This window comes from Neophocaena asiaeorientalis, unplaced genomic scaffold, assembly GCF_003031525.2.
Source record: "Neophocaena asiaeorientalis asiaeorientalis breed wild unplaced genomic scaffold, Neophocaena_asiaeorientalis_V1.1 scaffold114, whole genome shotgun sequence".
In the NCBI taxonomy this organism is placed as follows: domain Eukaryota; kingdom Metazoa; phylum Chordata; class Mammalia; order Artiodactyla; family Phocoenidae; genus Neophocaena; species Neophocaena asiaeorientalis.
This window is the reverse complement of record NW_020173116.1, coordinates 14677587-14702436: the sequence shown is the minus strand read 5'-3', so window position 1 is coordinate 14702436 and position 24850 is coordinate 14677587. Positions and strand designations below refer to the sequence as shown.

At 49.3% G+C, this 24850-nt stretch overlaps 1 protein-coding gene across 1 annotated transcript in view; it reads right to left on the bottom strand.

Annotated features, from left to right (window-relative positions):
* Positions 1-7831: 7831 nt before the first annotated feature.
* NCK2 (NCK adaptor protein 2) overlaps positions 7832-24850 on the bottom strand; it is a 120429-nt gene continuing 103410 nt past the window's right edge. Inside the window, exons 5-6 of the mRNA XM_024743978.1 lie at positions 24715-24845; positions 7832-9067 (exon numbers count right to left, since the gene is read on the bottom strand). Coding sequence (XP_024599746.1) covers positions 8873-9067; positions 24715-24845 — 326 coding nt within the window. The 3' untranslated portion in view covers positions 7832-8872. The remainder of the gene's footprint in view (positions 9068-24714; positions 24846-24850) is intronic.

Below are 24850 nucleotides of genomic sequence, written 5' to 3'. Positions count from 1 at the left end.
GCGGCCCCAGCCGCTCCGCGGCATGTGGGCCCCTCCCGGACCAGGGCACGAACCCGTGTCCCCTGCATCGGCAGGCGGACTCTCAACCACTGTGCCACCAGGGAAGCCACAACTGTATATATTTTTTTAACTCATGTAACTTCCTTTCGGATAATCTTTTCTATTCTGACACATGCTACAAGATGGATGAATTTTTAGGACATTATGATAAGCTCACAAAAGGACGAATACTGTATGATTCCACCCATATGAGGTCCCCAGAGGAATCAAACGCACAGAGACAGAAAGTAAATGGTGGGTGCCCGGGACTGGAGGGAGGAGCTGGGAAGTTAGTGTTTTTAACGGGGACAGAGTTGCAGGTTGGGAAGATAAAGAAGTTCTAGAGACAGATGAGGGGGGTGGTTGCACAGCAACGTGAAAGTACTTAGTGCCACCAAACTGCGCACGTAAAAATGAGGAAGCCGGGGCTTCCCTGGTGGCACAGTGGTTGGGAGTCCGCCTGCCGATGCAGGGGACACGGGTTCGTGCCCTGGTCCGGGAGGATCCCACATGCCGCGGAGCGGCTGGGCCCGTGAGCCATGGTCGCTGAGCCTGCGCGTCCGGAGCCTGTGCTCTGCAGCGGGAGAGGCCACAACAGTGAGAGGCCCGCGTACCGCAAAAAAAAAGATGAAGCTGGTAAAGTTTGTCATGTGTATTTTACCACAATTTTTTAAAAACTCACAATAGGTCACAGGCCACATGTGGTGTCTAGTTTAAAGGATTTTCCAGAAATGCTGTGGTAGATTAGACAGATAAGAAATAACAGCTCTACTGAATGAGCCCCTGGGCTCCTTTCCAGATGGCACGTGATCTTAATCCGAGATGCAGACCCAGGGGCCGGTGGTCTGTCCTCCCACAAGGTTTCCATATAAATCAAAGTACCACTGGGACCTGGAATATACTTTGCGACCAATGTGCGATTGTATGCCCAGGCCTCCTTCCGAGTGTTTAAGTTGGGTTTGGTTTAACGCTCATTAAGCCAGAGAGAAGGATGTGATTTTCATATTTCACAGCTTCCATTTTTCTCTCTTGTTAACCAACAAATATTTGCTAAGCTCCTACAATATCGGGGAGCACAGTGTTAAGAACTGTGAGAAAAGTTTTTAGGTTGAACCTTAAGAAATTGCCAACATTCAACCATTCTGACCTGGAAAAAAAAAAAAGGCAATTTTGTATTGTTCAACCTGATCTAGAGTTGTTGACAGTCTGACGGGAGAGAGGAGACACAGACACACAGAGAGGCTGGCTAGCAGCAGCTGGGCACAGATACACGCCGAGGTCTTTCCGGAGGGGCAGTGTGACTAAGGAGGACGTGGGGAGGAGGCTGGGACGCGGGTCTGATGCGCAGTCATTCTTATAACAAAAACGTCCGCAGAAGGGAGGCGGGAGTGCCTGTCAGAGCCTGTCTGTGGGATTGTGAGAACCTAGTTTTGATCAGGAGACGCCGAGGACCTGAGGGGCCAAGGGCAGCGGGATTGCGCCGGCTTCTGGAGTTTGGACGTCATCGTGTCTGTGGGCAGGAAGGAGCGGATGGGGCTTCCTAGCAGCGAAGTGAGGAGGTGCAAGCCCATGTCCGGGAAGGACGGATGGTTGAGGGGAGGCAATAGGCAAGGCAGCGCGGCTGGTCGTTCCTACTCAGCGCAGCAGGGCGCTGTGAACCGGGGGCCCGTGAGCCCCTCACGGAGGAAGAGGTGGTGCGGGGCTGCCCGAGAAAGGCAGGAGCAGGTGATGAGGTGGGTGGGGGATGGGAACACAGACGGAGACAGAGCTGGGCTGACCAAAAGCCGGAAAGATGATGGAACTCCACCTAGACTTTTGAAAGCAAAAATATGGATGCGCTAACCATTCCCAGCCAAGCAAGCATCTTTTTCAAGGGCATCCTCAAGGCACGTCAGGGATGAAAGGACTGAGTCCACTTTCCTCTCAGGTTGATTCAAGCAGAGCTATTAGACAAATATTGAGTACCTACTACGTGCTAAACACTGTTGACAACACAAGATCCCCACCGTTGTGGAACTTCATTCCAGCCCTGCGAGGTGTGTGTGTACAGACAGTAAATAGTAACCAGAGAAAATTAGGGAATTATCCAGGATGTCAGAAATTGGTAAGTACTATGGGGGGGGGGGGAATAAGAGCAGAATAAGGGTGATCAGGATGGTCAGCGAGGCTTCACTGAGAAGGCTCTCAAGGAATCTTTCCAGATGACCTAGATTACGAATTCAGTATTCTGCACCGTCCACTGTGCTGTTAACTGACTTCGTTACATTTTAAAAATTGACAAACAGGTTTCTAACAGGCGTTTTTGATGAAAACATTGACTAAAGATAAAAGTATTTTCTAATACCACCAGAAACCAAGCAAAGTCAGCAGCCGAAATCTCTCTCCTAAATATTTTTCTACAACCAGTGCAACCGATTGGACACTGATTTTTATTCACCCAATTTCGGTCCATGCCATTCTTTAAAAAATAAAGGATTTTTTAAAATGTACTTTTCGGTCCGATCATTCATATCCACTGTAGAACATTTGGGAAATATTAGAAAGTGTGAAGAAAATAAAATGTCACCAATTCCTTAAAATAATTTCTAGATAGTTTTATAACCAAGGTCACCATTCCCACCTAAAAAAAAACCCCAAAATACAAAACAACAGCCCTAAGGATCTACCACGGGGAGTCAAAGGCTGCACCACAGTAGAGATGGGCTTTCTCCAAGGAACGAGCCAAAGCACTTCAGCAAAGATGTTGCCCCTAAACCTCCAACACCGAATGTGACCGGTGATGAATTAACATCTATTTGGACATCTGCGTTCTGGTTGGGCAAATATGTTCATTGGTTTCATTACTTCAAGGTCATGCCTTATTATTATTCTCTACTATTCATGGCCTTGGAAGGGAGCTCCTGGTCTTTGTAGAAAGGAATTCTGCGTCTGAATTCCATCTGTGACTAGATCCATGTTCCAGGTTGAAATCGTTTGAACCAGGGCTCCGGGGTCCCACCAGCAGATGTGGTCTGGAAACTCGGATTACCAATGGCTTCATTTAGATAATAATTCAGCACATTAATCTATTTTTCCCTTTTCATTAAGATCATTTAACAGGCTGTACAAGGTTCTAAGCATTTTACGTTCTTATGCAAAGCAGCTCACCTTATCTACACGTATGATGGCGTCTAACAGTTATGGTACCTTATCTACACGTATGATGGCGTCTAACAGTTATGGTACCTTATCTACACGTATGATGGCGTCTAACAGTTACGGTATCACCTTAAATGGCTGACCAGAGAGTAGGTCTGCACCTGTGCTTCCAAGGCCATGAAGGCACAGGGGTTTCAGGACTTGGCGGAGGTCATGCTGCTGGAGTGACCCAGGTCAGGCTCGGGCTTGGATCTAAGGTGGACGCCAAAGCTGCAGTTCAACAGCCAGGAAGGGAGGACCGCCGCCTCCTTGGCCTTGGGGTTTCCCCAGGCCGCGACCTACTCTTCCACAGGCTCACCCATCAGCGGGAGCTCGAGTACAAGGCTCTGGTCTTCGGTTCCTGACTTTGGCTGCAGAACCTGGTCCCCGAGCCGAGCTTAGGAGCTGGTCAAATGCCCGTCCCCTGGGGAGGAGGCCATGCATTTTAAGACACTGTCACCGTGAGTTTTTTTAAACATCTTTATTGGAGTATAATTGCTTTACAACGGTGTGTTAGTTGCTGCTGTATAACCAAGTGAATCAGCTATACGTATACATGTATTCCCGTATCCCCTCCCTCTTGCGTCTCCCTCCCTCCCACCCTCCCTATCCCACCCCTCTAGGTGGTCACAGAGCACGGAGCTGATCTCCCTGTGCTATGCGGCTGCTTCCCACTAGCTCTCTATTTCACACTTGGTAGTGTATATATGTCCATGCAGTGGGTTTTTATACCAGCCGCCAGGCTCATCCATCTTCAGTAGTGACTTCCAGTCAAGTAACAGGACCTCCCCCCCAGGATGGAACATCACCGTCTTTCCAGTTAGCTTGTGAGGCTGGGAGCTGTGCTAGGAGAGATCCAAGTGGAGGTGCAGGCAAATAAGGATTGGTTTGGTTTTTTGTGTTTTAAAAAAGCCCATTCTAGCCATTGACAACCAGATGTTTCTCTCCAGACAAGGCACAGAAAGGGCAGGCTGTGAGGCTGCAGGAGGTGTGCACACAGAGCGGGAGACAGAATAATACCTGCCGTGCCGGCCCCACTACCCACAGAAGGTACTGGGAGCCCCTGCCCTCCAGTGGGTATCAGCGCAGTTGAGAAGCTCGTGGAGGAGTGTTTTCTCGCGGATGTAGCTGTTACCCTCCAGGTCTGAATCGCTGTATCCGGCAGTGGGGTACCACCTGCTGAGAAGAGGGTGCTCCAGGCTGCGTGTCTGCATCCGGCCCCCCAACAGAATCTGGTGGTGGAGGGATCCCACTTCTCCAGTTTCTTCCTTTAGGGTAGTTTGCTGTACATGGAAAAGATTGTCATCAAACCTGTCATCTGATGATATCCTACTTAAGCACTTAGGAGACCATCATCATTCCCCTAATATGGCAGTGTCTTGATTGAAGAATTATACTTTTAATTTTCCTGGTCACCTTCCTCGGAACAAGTGTATATTTTTAGTACGTCCAACTTTTTCCATTGCCTCTAAGTTAAAAAATATTTGTATTGCAACAGTTTTTTGTAATATTTGCAATGCAATAGAAAACTGCATTTTCTACCATGAAAGAGGTAGACTCAAAAAAACAAAACTTTCTTTTACAATCCATTCAAGTCGTCAGCATCAACCACATAGCGAGAGCAGCCAGAGAACCGTAAACACATTCGTCGACCCTCGGAACCTACAGTGACGTGTGCATATTAACTAGGTACGCGGCACGTCCAGAGAAGTGCTCGGAAGAGGCAACCCGCTGGCCCGGGAGGTGTCAGGAGTCGGGCCTTCGGGCGGCGATGAGGTGGTGAGGGTGGAGCACCCTGAAGGGGTTAGCACCCTCATCAGAGCAGCCAGAGGGCCGCTGGCTCTCTCTCCACCACTGGAGGGTCCAAGTCGGAGGTCTGCAAACTGGGAGGCCCTCGCCAGAGCCCTGCCATGCTGACGCCGCCACCTCAGACCTCCAGCCTCCAGAACCGTGAGGAGTAAATCTGCTGTTTCCACGCCACTCGGTTACGGTATTTTGTCACAGCAACGGCAGCTGAGACAGGGCAAGGGTCTTCAGGACCTTTGGGTGTTGGCGTGTTCAGCTTTTGCCTGACGCTCGACGGCTACGGCACTGCCAGCTGGGGCCGAGAAAGGTGAGGGCTTCCTCCCAGTAACATGGAGAAAACCAAGGGGTGTCCCCCTCAAGAGAGGTGACCTCCAGGGATGCGGGCTTGTCAGCTACCTGAGGGAGGATGCGGTCGAGCGTGGCTTTGGGGCTGCAGCTCCAGGAGGAGGAGTTGGCTGGAGCAGCACGTCTTCAAACGCTGGATGAGGCTGAGCTCTAAGAGAGGGGGCGGGTTGGCTCTAACACCGCAGGCTGAGGACCACGCTCCCTGAGGGCCTCCTGGGGCCTGAGCTCTGGGTGGGGCCCCTGAGGAAGCCCACGGGGAGCGAGGGCAGGGTCACGCAGGTCACGTGACACATGGAGGCCTGGCTGGCGTCCCCTGCGGTCGTGGCCACAGCATGCGATCCTGTCCAGGGCGCCACCCCAGCTGACCCCGCACGACCCGCAGTACAGAGGTGGAAGCAGCCCTACTGACTTGGGCGCAAACGCTCAGAAAGGCTGGATAATTCGCTTGAAGTCATGGGGCCAAGAAGGATGACCCAGCACTCCCACCAGAGCGGCCACGTCTGGACAGGGGAGGCTGTTTCTGGGGACAGCAGAGGGCAGCCGGGCCAGGTGTTAGAGCAGAAATGATGTTAATTACGTGAATCAAACACTCACAGATGAATAATGCTGGATTCTAGTGAGCAACTGGCCAAAACTAGACCTGTGTTTATTGAAAAGGAGCATTTTAAAAGAATACTTTCAAGCTTTTTTATCCTCTCAGTTCTGAACTTTGGTCTTGAAAAATTATTCTGGCATTCTGGCGCTGGGCGGTAGAAATGGCGAAAAGAGTAGATTATAAACCAGCCAGTACACAGAAACCAAAGACAAAACTGTAAGGCACCAGAAATGCTTTGTTTGGAAATGTCAGAGTTTCAGGAGATACAAAGATTCTAATTTACAATTTAAGACTTTAATGTGTGAGGCACTTTGGAAGAGAAGATGGACAGTTTTAGCTCCTGGAAACAGGATTTAGTGGCATTTGGCAAAAGCCACTCGTGAAGAGCCTGGTAGCTCCAGACTGTAATTCACAGGCCGTTAGTGGAAAATGAAGGCACGTTTAATGCAGACTGATGAGCAGAAGCGACCTTATTGTCCTCTGCTGTCTGTGCAAAGAGGCAAGGGAACGGCGAAACCAGATTTGACCAGGAAATCTCTGGCCAGGCAGGGAGGTGATGGTACAAGTGCCACCTGGACAGAGCGTCGGTGGTCCACACTCCAAACCACACGGGGACCCCGCCTGGCATCCCCTCCCCCGCACCCACTCTATCGACAGGCTCATACTGGGACTCGCAGTTCACGCTCCGCTGGCCCACCTGGTGCTAGGACGTCCCGGAGCGCATATGTCCCGGAGCGCATACATACGAATCCTGATCGGCCCCACGCAGCTGGAGACTCCCACACGGTCGTTTGAGATTAAAAATAATTGTCAATGGCAACTATAAGCCTTAAAGAAGTTCCTGAAGCCAAAACGTGTCTGTAGTGTGTCCTTTAACTGTTTCCTCCTGAATTGCTGTGTAAATCAGCGTTTCTGCTGTCCAGGCACTCACGGTGTAGAGGGATTCCCGCGTGATGTCGACGTGGTACACACAGCAGGCAGATCAGAGAGTCGGGAGGAAGTGGGATTTCCATGACAACGTCCAGAACCCGCCTGTTTTGGCTAAGGTGATGGTCTGCCTCACTCACCTGGAGAGCTCTATTCTTATGTAACTAGGTGCCCCCAACCTCAGGTCCCAGACACCAGATGTCTAATTTCAAAGGCAACAACTAAAGATACAATGAACTCACCGAGAACAGGAATGGCAGATTCAGTTGAAACTCTCACCACATACCTTACTTCTCCTGGAAGCCTCCCCGGCCGCTGTTGGGAGGGCATGGCCCCAAAGCCAGAGTCCTGGGCTTGTCACCTGCCCCACGAGGCACCAGCCGTGCCCCGTGCGATCACCTGTCCCTCACCTTCTCCATCTGTGTGATGGGGACGATCCCAGGACGGCCTCGAGCAGCTGGGACGAGGATGCCATGGCCGGCCCAGAGGGAGCGCTGAGCACACATCAGCCGTGATCAGCCATGGGGGCGCCAAGGCCGTGCCCTGTGGCTCTGTATTCCCGGTGCCCAGTGCCCTTGGGGGCTCGACAAAGGCTTTCCCGAGTGCACGGAAGGCAGGCGGGACAGGGGAGAGGAAAGCTGGGGGAGGGAGGGCTAGCTGACGACAGTTTGGTGAAATATTTTTAACAGATAATTTCCAAAGAGTAAAGGAAGAGTAAAGGCAAGCTTGAGATTCCGGTTTCTCTTGGAGTCGCTCTAATTAAAATTATTTCAAGATACAAAAATGCGGCGGTAGAAAAAGAAAGCACACAAGTAATAAATTTGTCAGAACACCTCTCTAGAAGCGCTCCCCGCTTCGGGCACTGAGCATTTCCGGAAAGGCCGCAGGGGCTCCTGTCCCATCGCTGAGTCCGAGCTTTGCCACAGACGAACACACACAGAGTCGTGTCGTAATACTTTTTTATTACAATATCCAAAAAACTGAGTATGCAAGTTTAGGAGGTCTCAAGACCCCCTTCCTCAGCTGTAGGAATGTGCCCATCTCAAGAGTGTAGATTTAAACTATAAAGGAGTTCAAATGTAAAGAAAAAAGAAAATGCAATTTCTTCATAAACATTCTGTATCTCCTACTACCAATCACATATCCTTTTGTAAACCCTGAAAAATTTCCCTGTAAAGCAAATTTTATATATATATATATATAGTGTATGTGTGTGTGTGTGGAGTGTTGGTCGCTCCCCTTTCCCAAAGATCAGCTGCTTTCCTTAATCATCTGTATTAGTGTCAACAAATGGCTATAGATACATATTACTTTGAGAGTTAAATACATCATTGTGAGATTGAAACGAGCCGAAGGGCAAGAGGCCGATGGCACATCCTGGGGGAACATTCCCGAAACCTCTGTCTTTCCGAGTCTCCGGACCGACTTTCCAGGACCTCTTTTCTTTAGTGCAAGTGCAGCCCCAAAGGCACTGGACAGCTTCTTCCCTCCCGTCTCACCCGCTGGTTCCAGTATTGCTACGAGTGCCCGGGGTCACCCCCGGAGAGTCTGGGAGCTGTGTGAACGCAAATGACACAGATCCAGGGATGCCGGGACCGGGACAGGTGGTCCCTGGGCAGGTGCCACCCAGGGCCCGGCCCCGCTGTCACGTGCGCTGTGGCTCACGGAAGTAAGGGCGGCTCTGGTGCATCCAAACCGCGCCCGATGTCTTTAAAGGGGGGGTTGGCTGGCACGAGCGATTTGAACAGACTAAGGCTGGCTCCCACGGAGAAGGAATAAGGTGATCTGACTCGTCCCCTTTCACCTCCCCATCACCAAAACCGTCCAGGAGGGCCTGGGACGGCAAAGGAGGGCGGATGGCAAACGAACTGACCCGGACAGAAAGGGAAACCAGCTGGAGAGAGCAAGGACGGGGCGGCCACCGGGAGCGGGCCTGCGGGAGGGCCCGGGCCGGGGCGCCTTTCCGGGGCGCGTCCACTGGGCTCACTGCAGCGCCCGGACGAGGTAGAGCTTCTCCCCGTGCTCGCTGGTGAAGATGGGGGCCTTCTTGTAGTGATCCACCAGCTCGTCCATGGTGTGGAAGCGCCGCTGCCCGATGCAGTAGACGTTGTCCACCAGCTGCACCTTGAAATGCTTGTTCTTCCCTGATGCTTTGAGAGACACGGAGAAGTCACTGGGCTGCAGAGGAAAGAGGACACCAGTTACCACCCGGCCCTGGGCCACGAGCCAGGAGCCACGAGCAGGGCCGGGGGCGGGGCACCGGGCTCTGCGTCCATGCCCGGGGCGGCTCCTGGTCTTTACAATGACCCAGAGGTCGGCTGAGATGCTCGTGTTCTGCAGTGAAGAAAACTGACACTTTGCTTAGTAGGGTTTCGGTGCTAAATGTATTTCGTTATTTCAGAACTGGAGACTCGTTATGGAATGGACAGCACCAGTGTTAACCGCTGTTAAATCTTCATTTCCCCAAGCTATTTCTTGAATTTGTAAAAAGTGATTTCTATACAGGCAGCAGCTAGAAGTTTCACTTTCTCTAACTTCTACCACTATTAGAAGTTCACCCAACAGCGTGGTGCTGGCACAAGAACAGACACATAGGTCTATGGAACAGAAAAGAGAGCCCCCAAATAAACCCACACACCTATGGTCAATCAATCTACGACAAAGGAAGTAAGAATATACAAGAGAGAAAAGACAGTCTCTTCAGTAAGCGGTGCTGGGAAGTTGGACAGCCACTTGTAAAGGATGAAATTAGAACGTTCTCTAACATCATATACAAAAATAAACTCGAAATGGATTAAAGACCTAAATATAAGATTGGAATCCATAAAACTCCGAGAGGAAAACATAGGCAGAACACTCTGACATAAATTGTAGCAATATATTTTTGGATCTGTCTCCTAAAGCAAAGGAAATAAAAGCAAAAATAAACAAATGGGGCCTAATTAAACTTAAAAGCTTTTGCACAGCAAAGGAAAAGAAACCATCGACAAAATGAAAAGACAACCTACTGAATGTGAGAAAACATTTGCAAATGATGTGACCAATAAGGGGTTATTTATATATATCCAACATATATAAACAGCTCATACAACTCAATATCAAAAAACAAACGACCCAATTAAAAAAATGGGCAGACGGACGGCATAGACATTTTCCAGAGAGGAAATGAAGGTGGCCAACAGGCACTTGAGAAGATGCTCAACATCGTTTAATCATCAGGGAAATGCAAATCAGAACCACAAGGAGATACGACCTCACACCTGTCAGAATGACTGTCATCAAAAAGAACGCAAATAACAAATGTTGGGAGAGAGCGTGGAGAAAAGGAAACCCTCTTGCACTGTTGGTGGGAATGTAAATTGGTGCAGCCACTGTGGAGAACAGTAGGGAGGTTTCTCAAAACACTAAAAATAGAACTGCCATATGACCCAGCAACTCCACTGCTGGGTATATATCCAAAAAAAAAAAAAACCCCAAAATGCTAATTCAAAAAGATACATGCAGCCCAACATTTCTCAGCAGCATTATTTACAATTGCCAAGGTGCAGAAGCAACCCAAGTGTCCGTCAACAGATGAATGTATAAAAAAGATGTGGTACATATATACAAGGGAATACCACTCATTCATAAAAAAGAATGAAATTTTGTCATTTGCAGCAACGTGGATGGACTCGGAGGGCATCATGCTAAGTGAAGAAGTCAGGCAGAGAAAGACACACACTGTATGATCTCACTTACATGTGGAATCTGAGAAATACAACAAACTAGCGAACGTAAAAAAGAAGCTGACTCCCAGATATAGGGAACAAACTAGTGGTTACCAGTGGGGAGAGGGAAGCGGGGAGGGGCAATATAGCAGTAGGGGATTAAGAGGTATACACTTTAGGTATAAAATAAGCTACAAGGATATATTGTACAGCAAGGGGAATACAGCCAGTACTTTATAATAACTGTAAATGGACTATAACCTTTAAAAATGTGAATGACTATATTGTACACCTGTAACTTACAGAATATCGTACGTCAACGATATGTCAATTAAAAATTTTTAAATTTTTCTAATTCTCAGCTATTTAAAAATAAATATTTTAAGAGCAGTGGAAAATTCTGGCTGCATTTTAACATGGTTCATAGTATCCCAGAGGCGGCTATACAATGGTTCATGTAGAGATTTTACTGAGAAATGTTTAAATTTGTGATTATGTCAGTGCCCTACGTATATGTGAATATATTATATTTTAGAAAGATATTACTACTTTTATTAAAATTAGTCTTTCGTCTCATTTATTGAAAAATATGTAGGGTAAGACATTGAATGAGGAATATTCTCCGGGGAAAAAAAAGTACTGCTGAATTCGATAAACAATTATTTACTGAACGTGGACTCACACCAAACAGGCCGTGCCCGGGCTGCGTGTGCATGAGAGCACAGCATGTATGCTCTACATGGGTTTCTGCTCTCTTGGAAGTGACCATCCAGTGGGGGAAACGGATAAAGAAGGAGCTGGTACACAGGCGCAAATTGTGCCGAGTTCTGCAGAGAGAAAGGAGAGAGTACTGAGGTGGTACAGGGCATTTAAACTCGGGGCGGGAGGTCAGGAAAGGCCTCCACAGAAACCGGACCTGGGCCCGAGACGCGCGCTGGTGGGTGAGCACTGAAGAGGGGAGGGGGGACGTCGGTGAAGAAAGGGAGAGGGTCCTGCCTCTCCGGAGGCACTAAGTGGCCGGCGTGGCTGAGGGAGAGGAGGGTGGACACTGGCCTCCCTCAGTGGCCTCAGAATAAAACCCAGCCACCCACCACGGCCCACCAGGGCTGTGTCACCTGTCCCCGCTTTCCCAGATCCGACCAATGAGACAGACGGATGCCCCTCCCAACCCCAGTCCCATCTTCGCTCCTGTTCATGTGGTTTGAGCCAGCTTTTGTCCCCCTCCTTGGTCGACCATTCCTGTAGGTCTCAGCTCACAAGCTGACCACCCTGGAGAAGCCTCCCCATCCAAACCGGATTAGCTCTGCCCACCTTGGCTACTGTCCAGCAGAAGGCGTCCTGACGCGGCAGGCCAGGTGGGGCCGCGTCTAATCCACGGCTGCGTTCCGCAGGGAGCCCTACGGATGGTGGGAGCCGGATAATCCAGGTCTAAACTGGATTCCTAGACCAGGCTGCCTCCTTTCTCCAAACCCAGCAACTTACTGCTGGTGAGCACCCACCAGCCCGGCCCCTGCTTCGCATCCCTCCCATCAGGACAAAACCAGCAAGCACCCCGCCCCCATCCACTGGCTTTTACGACGACTCTGCAAACCGTTGATTTAAGGTGTGCAAATCTTGCAAAACAAGAGATCACCCCATATAAACGAATGACAACTCAGGGAAATGGGGGTCTGAGAAAATCCAACTCTGGGGCGGGCTGCCACCTGTCACAGCTGTCGGCAGAAACGCATCTCAGAGACACATGGATATATAGTTTGTATTTGTGTGTCCCTTTGCCCCAAACCGACCAAATAAAAACAAATGTTTAAGGGAAAAACCTCACCTTATCTCCATACTAAACCCAGGGCTTGATGACTTGGAGGAAACCCAGGAAGTTTTATCTCTGATTAGGCCTTGGGCTATGTATTAGTTTCAGAATCACGGCCATTAGAGGATTAGGGGCCCAGAGCAGGTGGGGAAGGAGACACAGAACTTGAAAATTATTTCCCCAACTTGATCTCTTAGAAATGAATCACCATGGGGTGAAGATCTTCTGAGCCAGCCCAGGAGGGCGAGTGCGGATGGGGCGCAGGGGCCTTGGATGGCCCCTCAAAAAAAAGGAATCATCACGAACGCTGATGTCACGATGACCCTGTCAACCAGCTAAACAGCACAGAAGGACATTCTAAGTAATCACCCTGCACAATTCTCAAATCACTGCTATCTTCCGGAAACTGAACACGATGGATGCGAGCTGGCCTCAGTGTTTTCAGTATTCCCGCCCAAGTTGCATGTTGTATACGGTTTTGAAAATAGAACAAACTAAAACAGGTACCGCCCGACAGATGCTCTGCACAGGATGGCCCAGAGCATTGGCCCTGCGGCCACTGTCACACGGCGATCAGTCCTGGTGGGTGAAGGAGAAGCTCCATGGGCAGTCACCACGCCCCTGGGTCCAGCAGCACATACACACTAGGGACCGCTCGGCTCTCTCCTGGGGCTTCAGGTTTTTGTGAAGTGACGTTTAGTTTCGAGCATCTGTTAGTTTTTATAAGCATATACATTCTGTGCCATAAGTCTGTGCCTTCAGATAAAGACAGAAGGCGACTTCAGTTTTACAGTTTAGCACAAGCCAGGCACTGAGCTACTTTTAGAGATACTTTAATCAATTCACAGACAAAGTGGCATCGTACGGAGGGAGTAGGTGAGTCAGTCAGAGTCGGCATGTGATAGGCTCAATTTTAATTAAGCCCCATGATCAACAGACGACTCTGAATTTGTTTTTAATTTAAGCTCCTTCATTTAACATCACAGCGTGTCATGTGTGTACGTGCATTACAGCAGTAAAACCAATGCAGCAGAGAAAGTAACTTTTAATTTTGTGGGCTCCTGAGTAGAAACCTTGAAGTCAAGGACATAGAATGAACTAAATTTATGTCAAGCAGGGCTGCTGAACCTTTGGGGAAATCTCAATTCTGCAGGAGTACGTTTTCCAATCTATGTACCAAAATGCACTGTTACGTGTTACCACTAAATTCTAAACGAAGCCTGAGGATGAAATGGATCAGTGGTTCTCAAACTGAGCTCCCAAGACCACAGCATAAGCACCTCCTGGGAATCTGTCAGGTGAAAGATCGAATTCTCAGGCCCCGCCACGGAACCCCTGATTCAGCAGCTCTGGGGCGGGGCCCAGCCATCTGTGTTTCATGAGCCCTCCGGGGGATGCTGATGCAGTTGGAGAAGTGGGCTCTGAGCCAACCACCAGAAGAAGTGTTTTCAAATGCTCAGAGCCACGAGGACAAGACAGGAATGAGCTTTACGGGCGAAGTAGCCTCTCGAAGGAGGCGGCTCCGAAGGGCCAAGCTCACCCCCAGGCGGTGGATGCCCTTCTGACTCTGTCCTGAGAAGTCAGGCCCTGCTCTAGACAGTCCCTGTGGGGAAGCCCCCAGAAGGGACAGCAGGCACTCTCTTCCCTTCACACCGAGCCGGTCCCCTGGATCTGACGGAGACGCGGCTGCTCCAGACCCAGAACGAACTTGCCCCGCACGATCCCTGAGAAGTCGACCCCATTGGCCTTGTGCACGAGGGCTGTGATCCTTCCAGGCTCAGCTCCCAAACAGCCTCTGGGGAGTCGAGTGAAGAAGGCGGGAGCCACACTCACCTGCACGGGCGGGGGGTGCTGGCGGGAGGACTCAGCGATGCTCTAACCCTAAGCTTGTCACAGCACCGTGACAGGTGTCTGCTGGCCTGTCTGCATTGAGAAAGAGGACCGAAACCCACCAGCCCAGCAGCTGGGGCGCGAATGACCTGGAGACGCAGGCCCACACGAGGGAGTGCCGTGCGCCTCCCATGCTGGGTACAGGGTGAGTCCCTCATCCAGAGCCAGCAAGCCACGCTCATTTCCGAGGCAGGGAGAGAGCTGTACCGGGAACCCCTCCCGGTGGTGGAGGCACGAGCCAGAACTGCTGCGGGCCTGGACACAGGGTCTCTGCACCATCGAGAAGCTGAAGACGCGCTTTCTCCAGGACCCGGCTGTTTCACCCCAGGGCGTGCTCGGGTTCAGAGGAGCGGGTACAGGTGCAGCAGGACTACTCCTGCTGGTCCCAGGTGCCGACGTGCCTCACGTCCACTGCAGGAGTCAGGAAACACAGGAGGGGACACTTCATCACACAACAAAATGAATGCGTCAACACGGACTGAACGATCTCACAAAGTGTGGACAAAAGAAGAAAGTAAGAACAGCCACAGTGCGATATCAACTGTACAAACCAGAAGCAGGCAGAACCCAAACACACAAACATACGTCTAAAACAGTAAAGAAAACGACCAGCTCACAGTGAAAGGGAGCAGTGATCTCTAGCAGGAGGTGCGGTGCAATCAGGAAGCACATACAGGTATGTGAGTAGCTTCCAGAGGGCCGGCAACGTCCTATCTCTTGACCTTGACCTGGGTCTTATTTTTTGACCTTCCTGACCTGGGTTCAACAAGCACTTTTTAAATGAAAATTTTTTGTGTATTACATGTCACAATGAAAGATGTTCTAAAGGTGCTGAACTTGAAACTGGAAGACTAGGCTCGGCCACTAGTGAGTCACGGGGCAGGGGCACATCCCTCTTCAAACACGGCTCCACCCTCCTGTCCACCCCCACCCCGACGTCCCCTCTTTGGGGACACCAATTACATGTATGTTAAACCTCTCACTTGGTCCTGTAAATCTTAGTTCTGTTTACGACAACAGAATACCGTAAACTGGGTGGTTTAAAAATGACAGAAGTGTATTCCTCACAGTTCGGGAGGCTGGAAGTCCAAGGTGAAGTAGCCAGGAGATTCAGTGTCTGGTGAAGACCTGCTTCCTGGTTCAGAGCCAGCCACCCTCTCACTGTGTCCTCATGTGGCAGAGGGGCCAGGGAGCTCTCTGGGGTCTCTTTTATAAGGGCACTAATCCCATTCAAGAGGGCTCCCTCCCAATCCCATCATATTGGGGATCAGGCTTCAGCCTATGAATTTAACAAGGCGGGAAGTTGGCGGGGGGGAAGGACAACGCACAAACGTTCGGTCTGTAGCAAAATCTCTATGCTCTTTTCTGTATTTTCTGTCCTTTTATTTTTTTGCATGTGTATCCTAAAATCTCTCTTCCCCTGAGCTATCTTCCTATTTACTAATCCTTTCTTCAGCTGCATTTAATCTGCTGTAAACCCACCAAGTCCTTAATTTCAGTTACTGTATTTTTTAGTCCTAGGATTCTAACTTGATTCTCCCTTATTACTTCTAATTCTCTGCTCACATTCATCTTGCTGAGTTTCTTGAACCTATTTATCCATATATCTTAAAGACAGCATTTCAAAACTCAAAATCTGGACTTCCCTGGTGGCGCAGTGGTTAAGAATCTGCCTGCCAATGCAGGGGACACGGGTTCGAACCCTAGTCCGGGAAGATCCCACATGCCACAGAGCAACTAAGCCCACGTGCCTCAACTACTGAGCCCCCATGCTGCAACTACTGAAGCCTGCGCATCTAGAGCCTGTGCTCTGCCACAAGAGAAGCCGCTGCAATGAGAAGCCCGCGCACCGCAACGAAGAGGAGTCCCCGCTCAACACAACTAGAGAAAGCCTGTGCGCAGCAACGAAGACCCGATGCAGCCAAAAATAGAAATAAATAAATAATTTATAAATAAATAAAATAAAAACTCGAAATCTGTGGGTCTGTTCTAATGTCTTCCCCCCCCCTTTGATTTTGGTCTAGTTTTGTCTCCTGGTAATTTTTCTTTGAATGCTACATATTGTGTATAAAAATAAAATCAAAGAGACACTTTGAGGTTCTCAATGGTATTACTGTCCTCCAAGAGGGTTTGCTTTGCTTCTGCACCCAGGGTGGGCAGGGCTCCTTAGTTCAATGAGGGATGTAACTGATTACAGTCTGGTGTTATTCCCAGTTTGCCTTTGATCCCAGTGTATAGACTTTTGGGGGCCCTGACCTCCCATTTCTGCCCCCCAGCACCACAGACTACTGCAGGTCTACTTCTCTGCTGCTCTGTGTTTGTCTCAACGTTTTGCCCAGCTTTTCTAGCTGTTTTCAGTCTGTAAGGAACCAGTCCACCATGAGCAGATGGTCACATGACACGGGCAGGCGGTGACCCATCCAGGCCCCAGTTCTCCACCACAGTCGTGCTGCTGAGAAGCAGGAGAGCTGAGTCACTGGCTCCATTTCCAGGCTGCCTGCTCTCCTATTTTGGCTCCTTTACTTACTGGCTTTGAGACCTTGGGCAAGTTTCCCAACAGTTCTTCAGTTTTTGCAACTATGGAACAGAGATAACTCCTGAAACTGGGAAGAGACTGGGGCAGTTGAATAAACTCCAGTAATGTCAGAAGCACAACATCTTTGGGGAGGTATTAAGCAAAACTGTCACCTAGTGGCCCTTCTTTAAGTTCCTTCTATGAAGCTTTATAAAGACAGCCATCAGCATCTCGTCGATTTTTTAAAACGTCTTTCAATTAAAGTCTCCAGAGAACATACTTTCCACATCACCTACAAGAGGCCCACGTCCTATCACAGAAGCAGTACACCGCACTGCACCTTGGTCACTGGCATCAGTGCTTGTTCACGTGGCTCTCCTACGAGGCTCTAAGCTTTCTGAGGGAGACGCTCCTTCCTTCTTATTTTTATATATTTGGGAGAAAAAACTGGGCCTGATACATAATAAGCACTCAACAGATGGTGTGACTGAGGCTGTACAGACCCCTACGCCTGCCACCTGGTACCTCTGAAGTCTCCTCCTGGGTTTCAGCAGAAGGAAAGGAACATCGCTGACATGAAAGCCACCTGTCTGTTCTCTCTTTGAACACAAAGGGCAAAGCACGATCTCCTGAACTTTAATTTTCAGTTCCTGTTGTCTCCTATCTTGTTATGGTCCTGTTTTCTACCTGGGCTACGCGTACTATTTGTCTACCACTGTGTAACAAATCTCCCCCAAACCCAGTGGCTTAAATAACAATTTCTAATTGGGAATCTGGGAGTACCTTAAACCTTGACTGACCTGGAGCCACCAAGCTCCATCAGGCTGCAGTGAAGACACGGGCTGAGGCTGCGGTCATCTGAAGGCCCAGCTGGGGAAGCAGGTCCACATACAAGGTGGCCCGCTCGCATGAGCCGCTCGGCGGCCTCCGTCCCTGGTCTCGCAGCCTCCCCACGGTCCTGCCTCAGCACCTCCACAACATGGCGGCCGGCTCCCCACAAATCAAGCGGTCCCAGATGCTGCAAAGCCACACGCACGTACGATCCAGTCCCGGGAGTCGCCCACCCCCTGCTGACGGGGAGGCCGTCACCTCCACCCTTTGAAAGGACGGGTATCAGATGATTTGTGGACATCTTTTTAAGCCACCACGGGAGTTTTGTTAAAGTTGTCTTGGGCTGGACTAAAACCTAGGCTGGGTCCTGTACCTGTTTCCAATTTTGGAACACCTAGCTTCCTTCCTCCCTTCAATCCCATCTTCTTGCTTCTTCCCACTGTCCCAACTTCCCCATGGTTCCCTTTCTCCTTATTTGGTGTAATTTCTCTTTGCAGAATACGGCGCTAACTTTTCAAATTTAATTCAAACATCACATCACTTCTTGTTCTCTCCTTCCCTCGGACTGTTCTTCGAAGAATTGACTTTTCTATTCTCATGGTTTTTGAACCTGGGGTTCTGAAGGATTATCTGTTAGTTTAAGTCATTCACTCATCTGACATTTTAGGAAGTCATTTTCCAAGGGGAGTGTGAGGACAGCTGATAGACTGACAAAAAACCACCCTCTCTCAGGGCTTTTATTATCACTATTTTTTTTTTTTTTTAGGTTTTAGGTGCCTATTTGAATATAATCCCACTGAGTACTAGAACCTGATTGAATTCCACATCTCCACACCGGGATCACAGTAGGTGCTCAATAAGTGCACTGACAGGTGAATCTCCAATTTTGAGCATCTCTTCCTCTATTCGTTCCTTCAGGTAATTCTTACATCTTACCTCTTTGCAATTTCTGCTCACAACAACTTTTAGAAAGGAAAACCAAATTATACCATCTTTGATACTATTTCTACAGCTTCACCAACTTGATCCATTGTTTCAAACACTTGCTGAAAAGCACCTCTATATTTTTATAAAGTAGACTCCCTGGTCAAATATTTCTCTCCTTTACTCAAGATTTAATCACGATTTTCTCATCACCAGTTATTAAAAAAAAAAAAAAAAAGGAGCACTGAGAACAGTCCATAATATCCTTTGATTCATCCTCCATCCCCAGTAGCCTAGGTATTCATATGATTTTTTTCTAAGCACATGGCTGTGAAGAAATAATAGAGGAAGCAGGGACTTTGCTCCCAGGCCCTCCTGAGTCTTTAATAACCTTAAAATGTCCACATATCTTTCACTTCAGATTTTAGGGCAAGATGAGAATAGAAGTGCCCCTTGTGTGGTCTACTGAGCCTCCCAGGTGGGCGCTGGGTGGATTTCTGGTCATGCTGGTCTTCAAGCACCAACAACTGATACAAATATTTAAGGCTCTCTCTGCCCCCAAAGAGGGGTCACCTTGTCGATTTCTTATCAAAAGCTGTATCATTCTTTCCCCCTTGTCTGGTACATGGAAATTTTTCTCTCTTTTTTGCTTCTTTAAGGAAGGTACTCTTTTGTCCAGAGAAGTAGCTCCTTTGCCAAAGAAACCTGAGAGCCAGGGGGCTGAAGGCCGATTGTACTCTGCCCATCAATACTCTCCCGGTTCTAATCTCAGAAAAGTGGCCTTCCAGGTCCATCACCCATTAGATCACCGCCAGCCCCAGCCGTCCAGCAGAGGCTTTTTTCATTAAAATTGACTCCTTCTCTATACAGGAGCTCTCCTCTTTGTGTTTACATCAGTTTGCCTTCTGGCTGGCATTTTCTATTCTCCTATAAACGTGTCTCTGAAATATTTACTCTATAGGCCTAAAGCCAATCCCACAGGTGACATGATCAAATATGATTGCTCTCATTAGCTTCCGAAATAAACCTGTTTACACGAGTGAAGAGAAATCGACCAGCAAACACAGTATGGCCCTCCAAGTCCATCTACCTAATCTTTCGACAGAAGTGTTTACGGTCCATTTGTAAGTTAGTATGTGCACGTGTGATGATCCCTCCCTGCGTCCCCGGATGCATTTCCTAAAGCTAATGGGAACACCTCGGAGGACAGACTTTTAGAATACTGCCCTTGTCATTCTCTGTCTTTTGGCCATGCCATGCCTGGAGTGACTTATCAATAATAAATGATATTATATATACATATATATATATATATATATACACATATCAATTTACAGCCTGTGGTGTAAGTACAGACAGGGAATCAATTTTGATTAAAAGAAGGCTATATTGGGACTTCCCTGGTGGTCCAGTGGTTAAGACTCCACGCTTCCACTGCAGGGGGTGCAAGTTCGATCCCTGGTCAGGGAACTAAGATCCCACGTGCTGCGTGGCATGGCCAAAAAATAAGAAAATAAAATAAAAATAAAAGAAGGCTCTATTGGACGACTAGGGAGGGTGATCTAACAGAATGATAAAACAGCTTTCTGTGTTATGAGCTCCGTGGGGCGACTCTTTTATTTCTCTGTGCTGTTCTTGCAGTGTTACTGAGGCCACGTTTAGGAACTGCTTGCTAACAGCGCCATGAGAAACACCCACAAATAGGCCAAGAGTGCAGCTGAGACTGAAAGGCTCTGTGCTGATGCAAATCGGAACCACAGTGAGGCACCCCTTTGCACCTATGAGGCTGGTTATTATGAGAAAACAAAAACACCAAAACGACAACTGTTGGCAAGGATGTGTAAAAACTGGAACCCCTATGGTGAAAGGTAAAGTGGTGCAGCCGCAGTGGCAAACAGACTGCGGTTCCTCAAAAAATTCACCAACGAATCACCGTTTGCTCCAAAAACTCTGCTGGGTATAGACCTTCAAGAACTGAAGGCGGGATGCCTTCCTATACCACAGGCTGATGCTCTGCAGACCTCATCCTAGTTGTAACCTGTCACTTCCTATAGTAATGGAAGAAATAAAACACCGACCACTTACAGAGCACACTACAGAGCACACAGAAATCTAGTTACTGGTTACGCTCCATCGTAAGCACAGCTTCCTAACCATATCCACAGGATAAGACTGAACAAATATAGAAGGATTTACGATGAGCATCAGAAGGCAGGTAGGAATTCTAAATTTGCTGGATTTAATGAGGTTTGGACTAGCAGGTGGAGGTATGATGGGTAAATATGGAGAAGAAGAAGCCAAATCGTTTCATCTTTAGCTGCTGAGGATAAATGACAATTGCAGGTGAGGGAGGAGAGCAAGGGAGGGGGAGAGAGAAGATGAAGAAAGAACGGTCGATATTAAGATTCAGGACAGGAAAGACAGCCAAAACAGGGTGGTCCGGTTCATTCACTGACTGATAAAACACGTCTAACAGATACCTCTGAAACACCCAGCATATCACTGACCCGGGATGTTGCAGGATATGCCAAAGTTTTGCTTGCTTTTCTGAAATACACACATGCCTCCCTTTTTACTTTTCAAAACAGAAAAATATGAAATATTTTTAAATGCAAAATATCAAGCAAGAGTCGAGCTTATTTACCTTGGAATCCCTCAGGATATTTTAAAAATGAAACACCTCTTGAAGATGCACTCTAAAAAAGCTGTGCTTACAGAGGAGGTCCTGCCGTTCCCTCAACCCAAGGCGAGCCCTGGGCCACAGCCCACAGTGAAGGAAAGGAAATTCAACGGGGATGCCTCTGAGTCCGGCAGGAACGCTGACCCAGAACCGTGCAAGATTATGAAGCTAAGGGCCCACACCGGCCTGGCGGTGGCTTTGGAGGCCAGGCTCTCACCTTAGAGATGCCAAAATGAACAGAAGAAAAGACAAAGGAGGGGAGGAAAGGAGACGGGGAGACAGTGGCAGGAAGCAGAGGCGGTGGACGGCGGAAAAGGAATAGGCAATGGACTTGTCCATCTGTACATCTGGACGGCTCCTCGCTGCTGCAGACGAGCTGAGCACGGACCGGCTACGAGCAGGAAGACAGCGCAGCCGGCCTCTCTCTGTCGTGGCTCTTCAGGATGAGAGCAGCGACACGCCTGAGAGTCCCCTGAGCATGCCTTTGGCACAAGGCAGGCACGCGAAGAGCAGGAAGCGCCGTGTCACGGCGAGTTCCGTCAGGACACAAGCGGCCCTGCGCACCCTCGGGCCTCCTGGCGGCCTTCAGCCCAAGCCAATGCCACCACGGGTGCAGAGCTGACCAGGTCCCAGCAAACAAACCCCTTCTTCCTCTGCCCCGGGAATCAATGGTCCCAGCACACGAGGAGCTGTCGTGAGCTTGGTTTTCTAAGTTAAAACGGAAGGAAAAAAATTTGGAAAGGCTCCCCTAAAAAATGGTTAAAATAAAATATAAACAATTAATGTTTCAATGATTTAGAAAAAGTTAGCTTTTTCTCTAATAATGCAAATCAAATGTGACACTGGAGCTTCTTCAAGGATGGAGGCCAGATAAAGTACCCCTCCACCTCCAAAAGGACTCGGTCCCAAGATCAGACAGTGACCACTGCCTGCATGTGTGTCCCATGGAAAAGCGACAGGTCCTCCCTAAGCCAGCGATGTCCCTCTACCTTCTGCCAAGGACTGTCCCCTAGCCCAGACCTGGACAGAAGGACGTGGGGCACTGTCTCCACACTGGGAGGCTGCTTTCACCCCTCTCCCTTCTAAGACATCTCTTCAAACCCAACATTCCTAAATCAAGACAATACTCCTCGACTCGGATCGTACCTGTCCCTTGATCACCTCCTACTGTGATCGGGTAACCGGTGCTTCCTCTGAGTTTCTCTCAGGAGGGTTGGAAGTGCTCCGGACCCGATTCTCTGAAGCCTCCGCCCTGATCTGTGCACGGAGCTGAGCTCACGTTAGAACAACTTAACGTGATGTCCTGCCAGAAACCACCAACTCTGGATAAGAAAACCTCAGCGATATCATATGATATTTGTCTTTATGGTATTGCTTATATGTGGAATCTAAAAAAAAAAGGTACAAATGAACTTATTTACCAAAGAGGAGTAGAGTCACGGATATAGAAAACAAACTTATGGTTACCAGGGGATAAAGGGGGGAGGGCTAAATGGAGAGAATGAGATTGACATACACACACTACTATATATAAAATAGATAATGAATAAGGACCTACTGTATAGCACAGGGAACTCTACCCAATACTCTGTAATGGCCTGTATAGGGGAAGAGAATATAAAACAGAGGGGATATATGGACATGTATAGCTGATTCACTTTGCTGTAGACCTGAAGTTAACACAACATTGTAAATCAACTATACTTCAATTAAAATTATTGGCTCACGGGCCCAGCCGCTCCGCGGCACGTGGGATCTTCCCGGACCGGGGCACGAACCCGTGTGCCCTGCATTAGCAGGCAGACTCTCAATCACTGCGCCACCAGGGAAGCCCAGTATTCAGACTTCAGATGCAGTTGAAGTTCAGGCCCTGTGCGTTTGCCCAAGCACAGGGCAGGCGCCGCCGACTCCACGACCCGCCGCCACCATCGGGGGGCCAGTTTCCACCACCGTCACATCGGCCCCCCTCTCTGAAGGGGAAAAATCACTTCTGGGGCCTCGAACTCCTCCCAGATCAGTCAACAGGAACCTTGACTACGCACTTACTTATTGTGGTGTCAACCTTTTCAGAAGACAACAATTATAGTACATAGCACGAGCTTACCAGTCGTATAGGTTGCGTTTAAAAAATTAAACTGGGACTTACCTGGTGGCACAGTGGTTAAGAATCCGCCTGCCAATGCAGGGGACACAAGTTCGTTCCCTGATCCAGGAAGGTCCCACATGCCGTGGAGCAACTAAGCCCGTGTGCCACAACTGCTGAGCCCACGTGCCACAACTACTGAAACCTGCACGCCTAGAGCCCGTGCTCTGCAACAAGAGAAGCTACCGCAATGAGAAGCCCACGCACTGCAACGAAGAGTAGCCCCCGCTCGCCGCAGCTACAAAAAGCCCACGTGCAGCAACGAAGACCCAATGTAGCCAAAAAAGAAAAAAAAATTAAAAATTAAGCTGAAGTCTGCAGGAACCAGTACAAAGTAAATGACACTGGACTCTATCTTCAAAACTCTCCTTTCGGGGGGACTCACTCTGGAAGGTGTATTTGCAGGGATCGACAAAATCGGTTTAGTAGTACCTCCACAATGAAAACACAAAAAGGCTAATTCGTGTGACACAGCCCAGTTCCCCCAGATGGGCTCGGCCATACACCTGAAACACAGACCTCCGAATTTGTGCTGGAAACCAATCTGCTCCAAGTCGAGAGGCCTCACGCCGCCGACTCTGCTCACACAAACTCCTCTCTCTCAACAACTGTCTTTTCCCTTTCTGTTCTCTTCCTAAGTGCTTTAAAAGCTTTTCAGAAATAAACTCAGTGGTGCCTGAGGCAGAGATGTACTGAGGATTACCCGGCTTAAAAAGCAAAACCAACCAACCAACAAAAGGCTGTGTCAGAAACCGGGTGCCCGCCTTGCTGAGAACATCTGATGTGTCTCAGACCCAGAGAGGAAACAAGGTCAACCGCCAGGGCTCAGACGGGGTCATTAATGGGGAAACCAGGGGAGAGAATGACATTTGAGTCTGCACGACAGAACAGGGGTGATCTCAGTCAAGAGGCAGCAAACCTTCAGAAGCTAACAACACACCGTACTTACCGTGCCGTCTGCAAGAACGCACCTCCCGGAGAAGAGGTGCGGCTAAGGCCGGGCAGTCCAGGCGGATTTCAGCCCAAGGCAGAGCGGGGGGGGTCTCAGAACACAGACCAACTGTGTTCATCCCTCTTAACATGAGCCCCAAATACCCTTGCTGTTTGAGGCCATTCACACACCTGAGAAGGGAATGGCACACGAACGCACACGCATACATACTCTCCGCTTCCTTCGCGCGTTCCACTCACCGAGGACTCTCCCTGATGAGCAAGCCGCCCCGCGCGCCCCGTGCACACACGCACACGTGCGCACATAACACACACAGACCCGCACACGCGTGCACACACACGGGCACACCCCTCTGCCCCCCCGACCCCGCACTCACCGAGGACTCGCTGTCGCGGACGAGGAAGTCGCCCTGCACGCCCCGCGCGTTGAGCGCACACTCGGCCTGGTGGCGCGTCACGTTCCCGTAGTACCACTCGCGGCCCGCGAACCGTCCGGCGCGCGCAGGCCCCGCG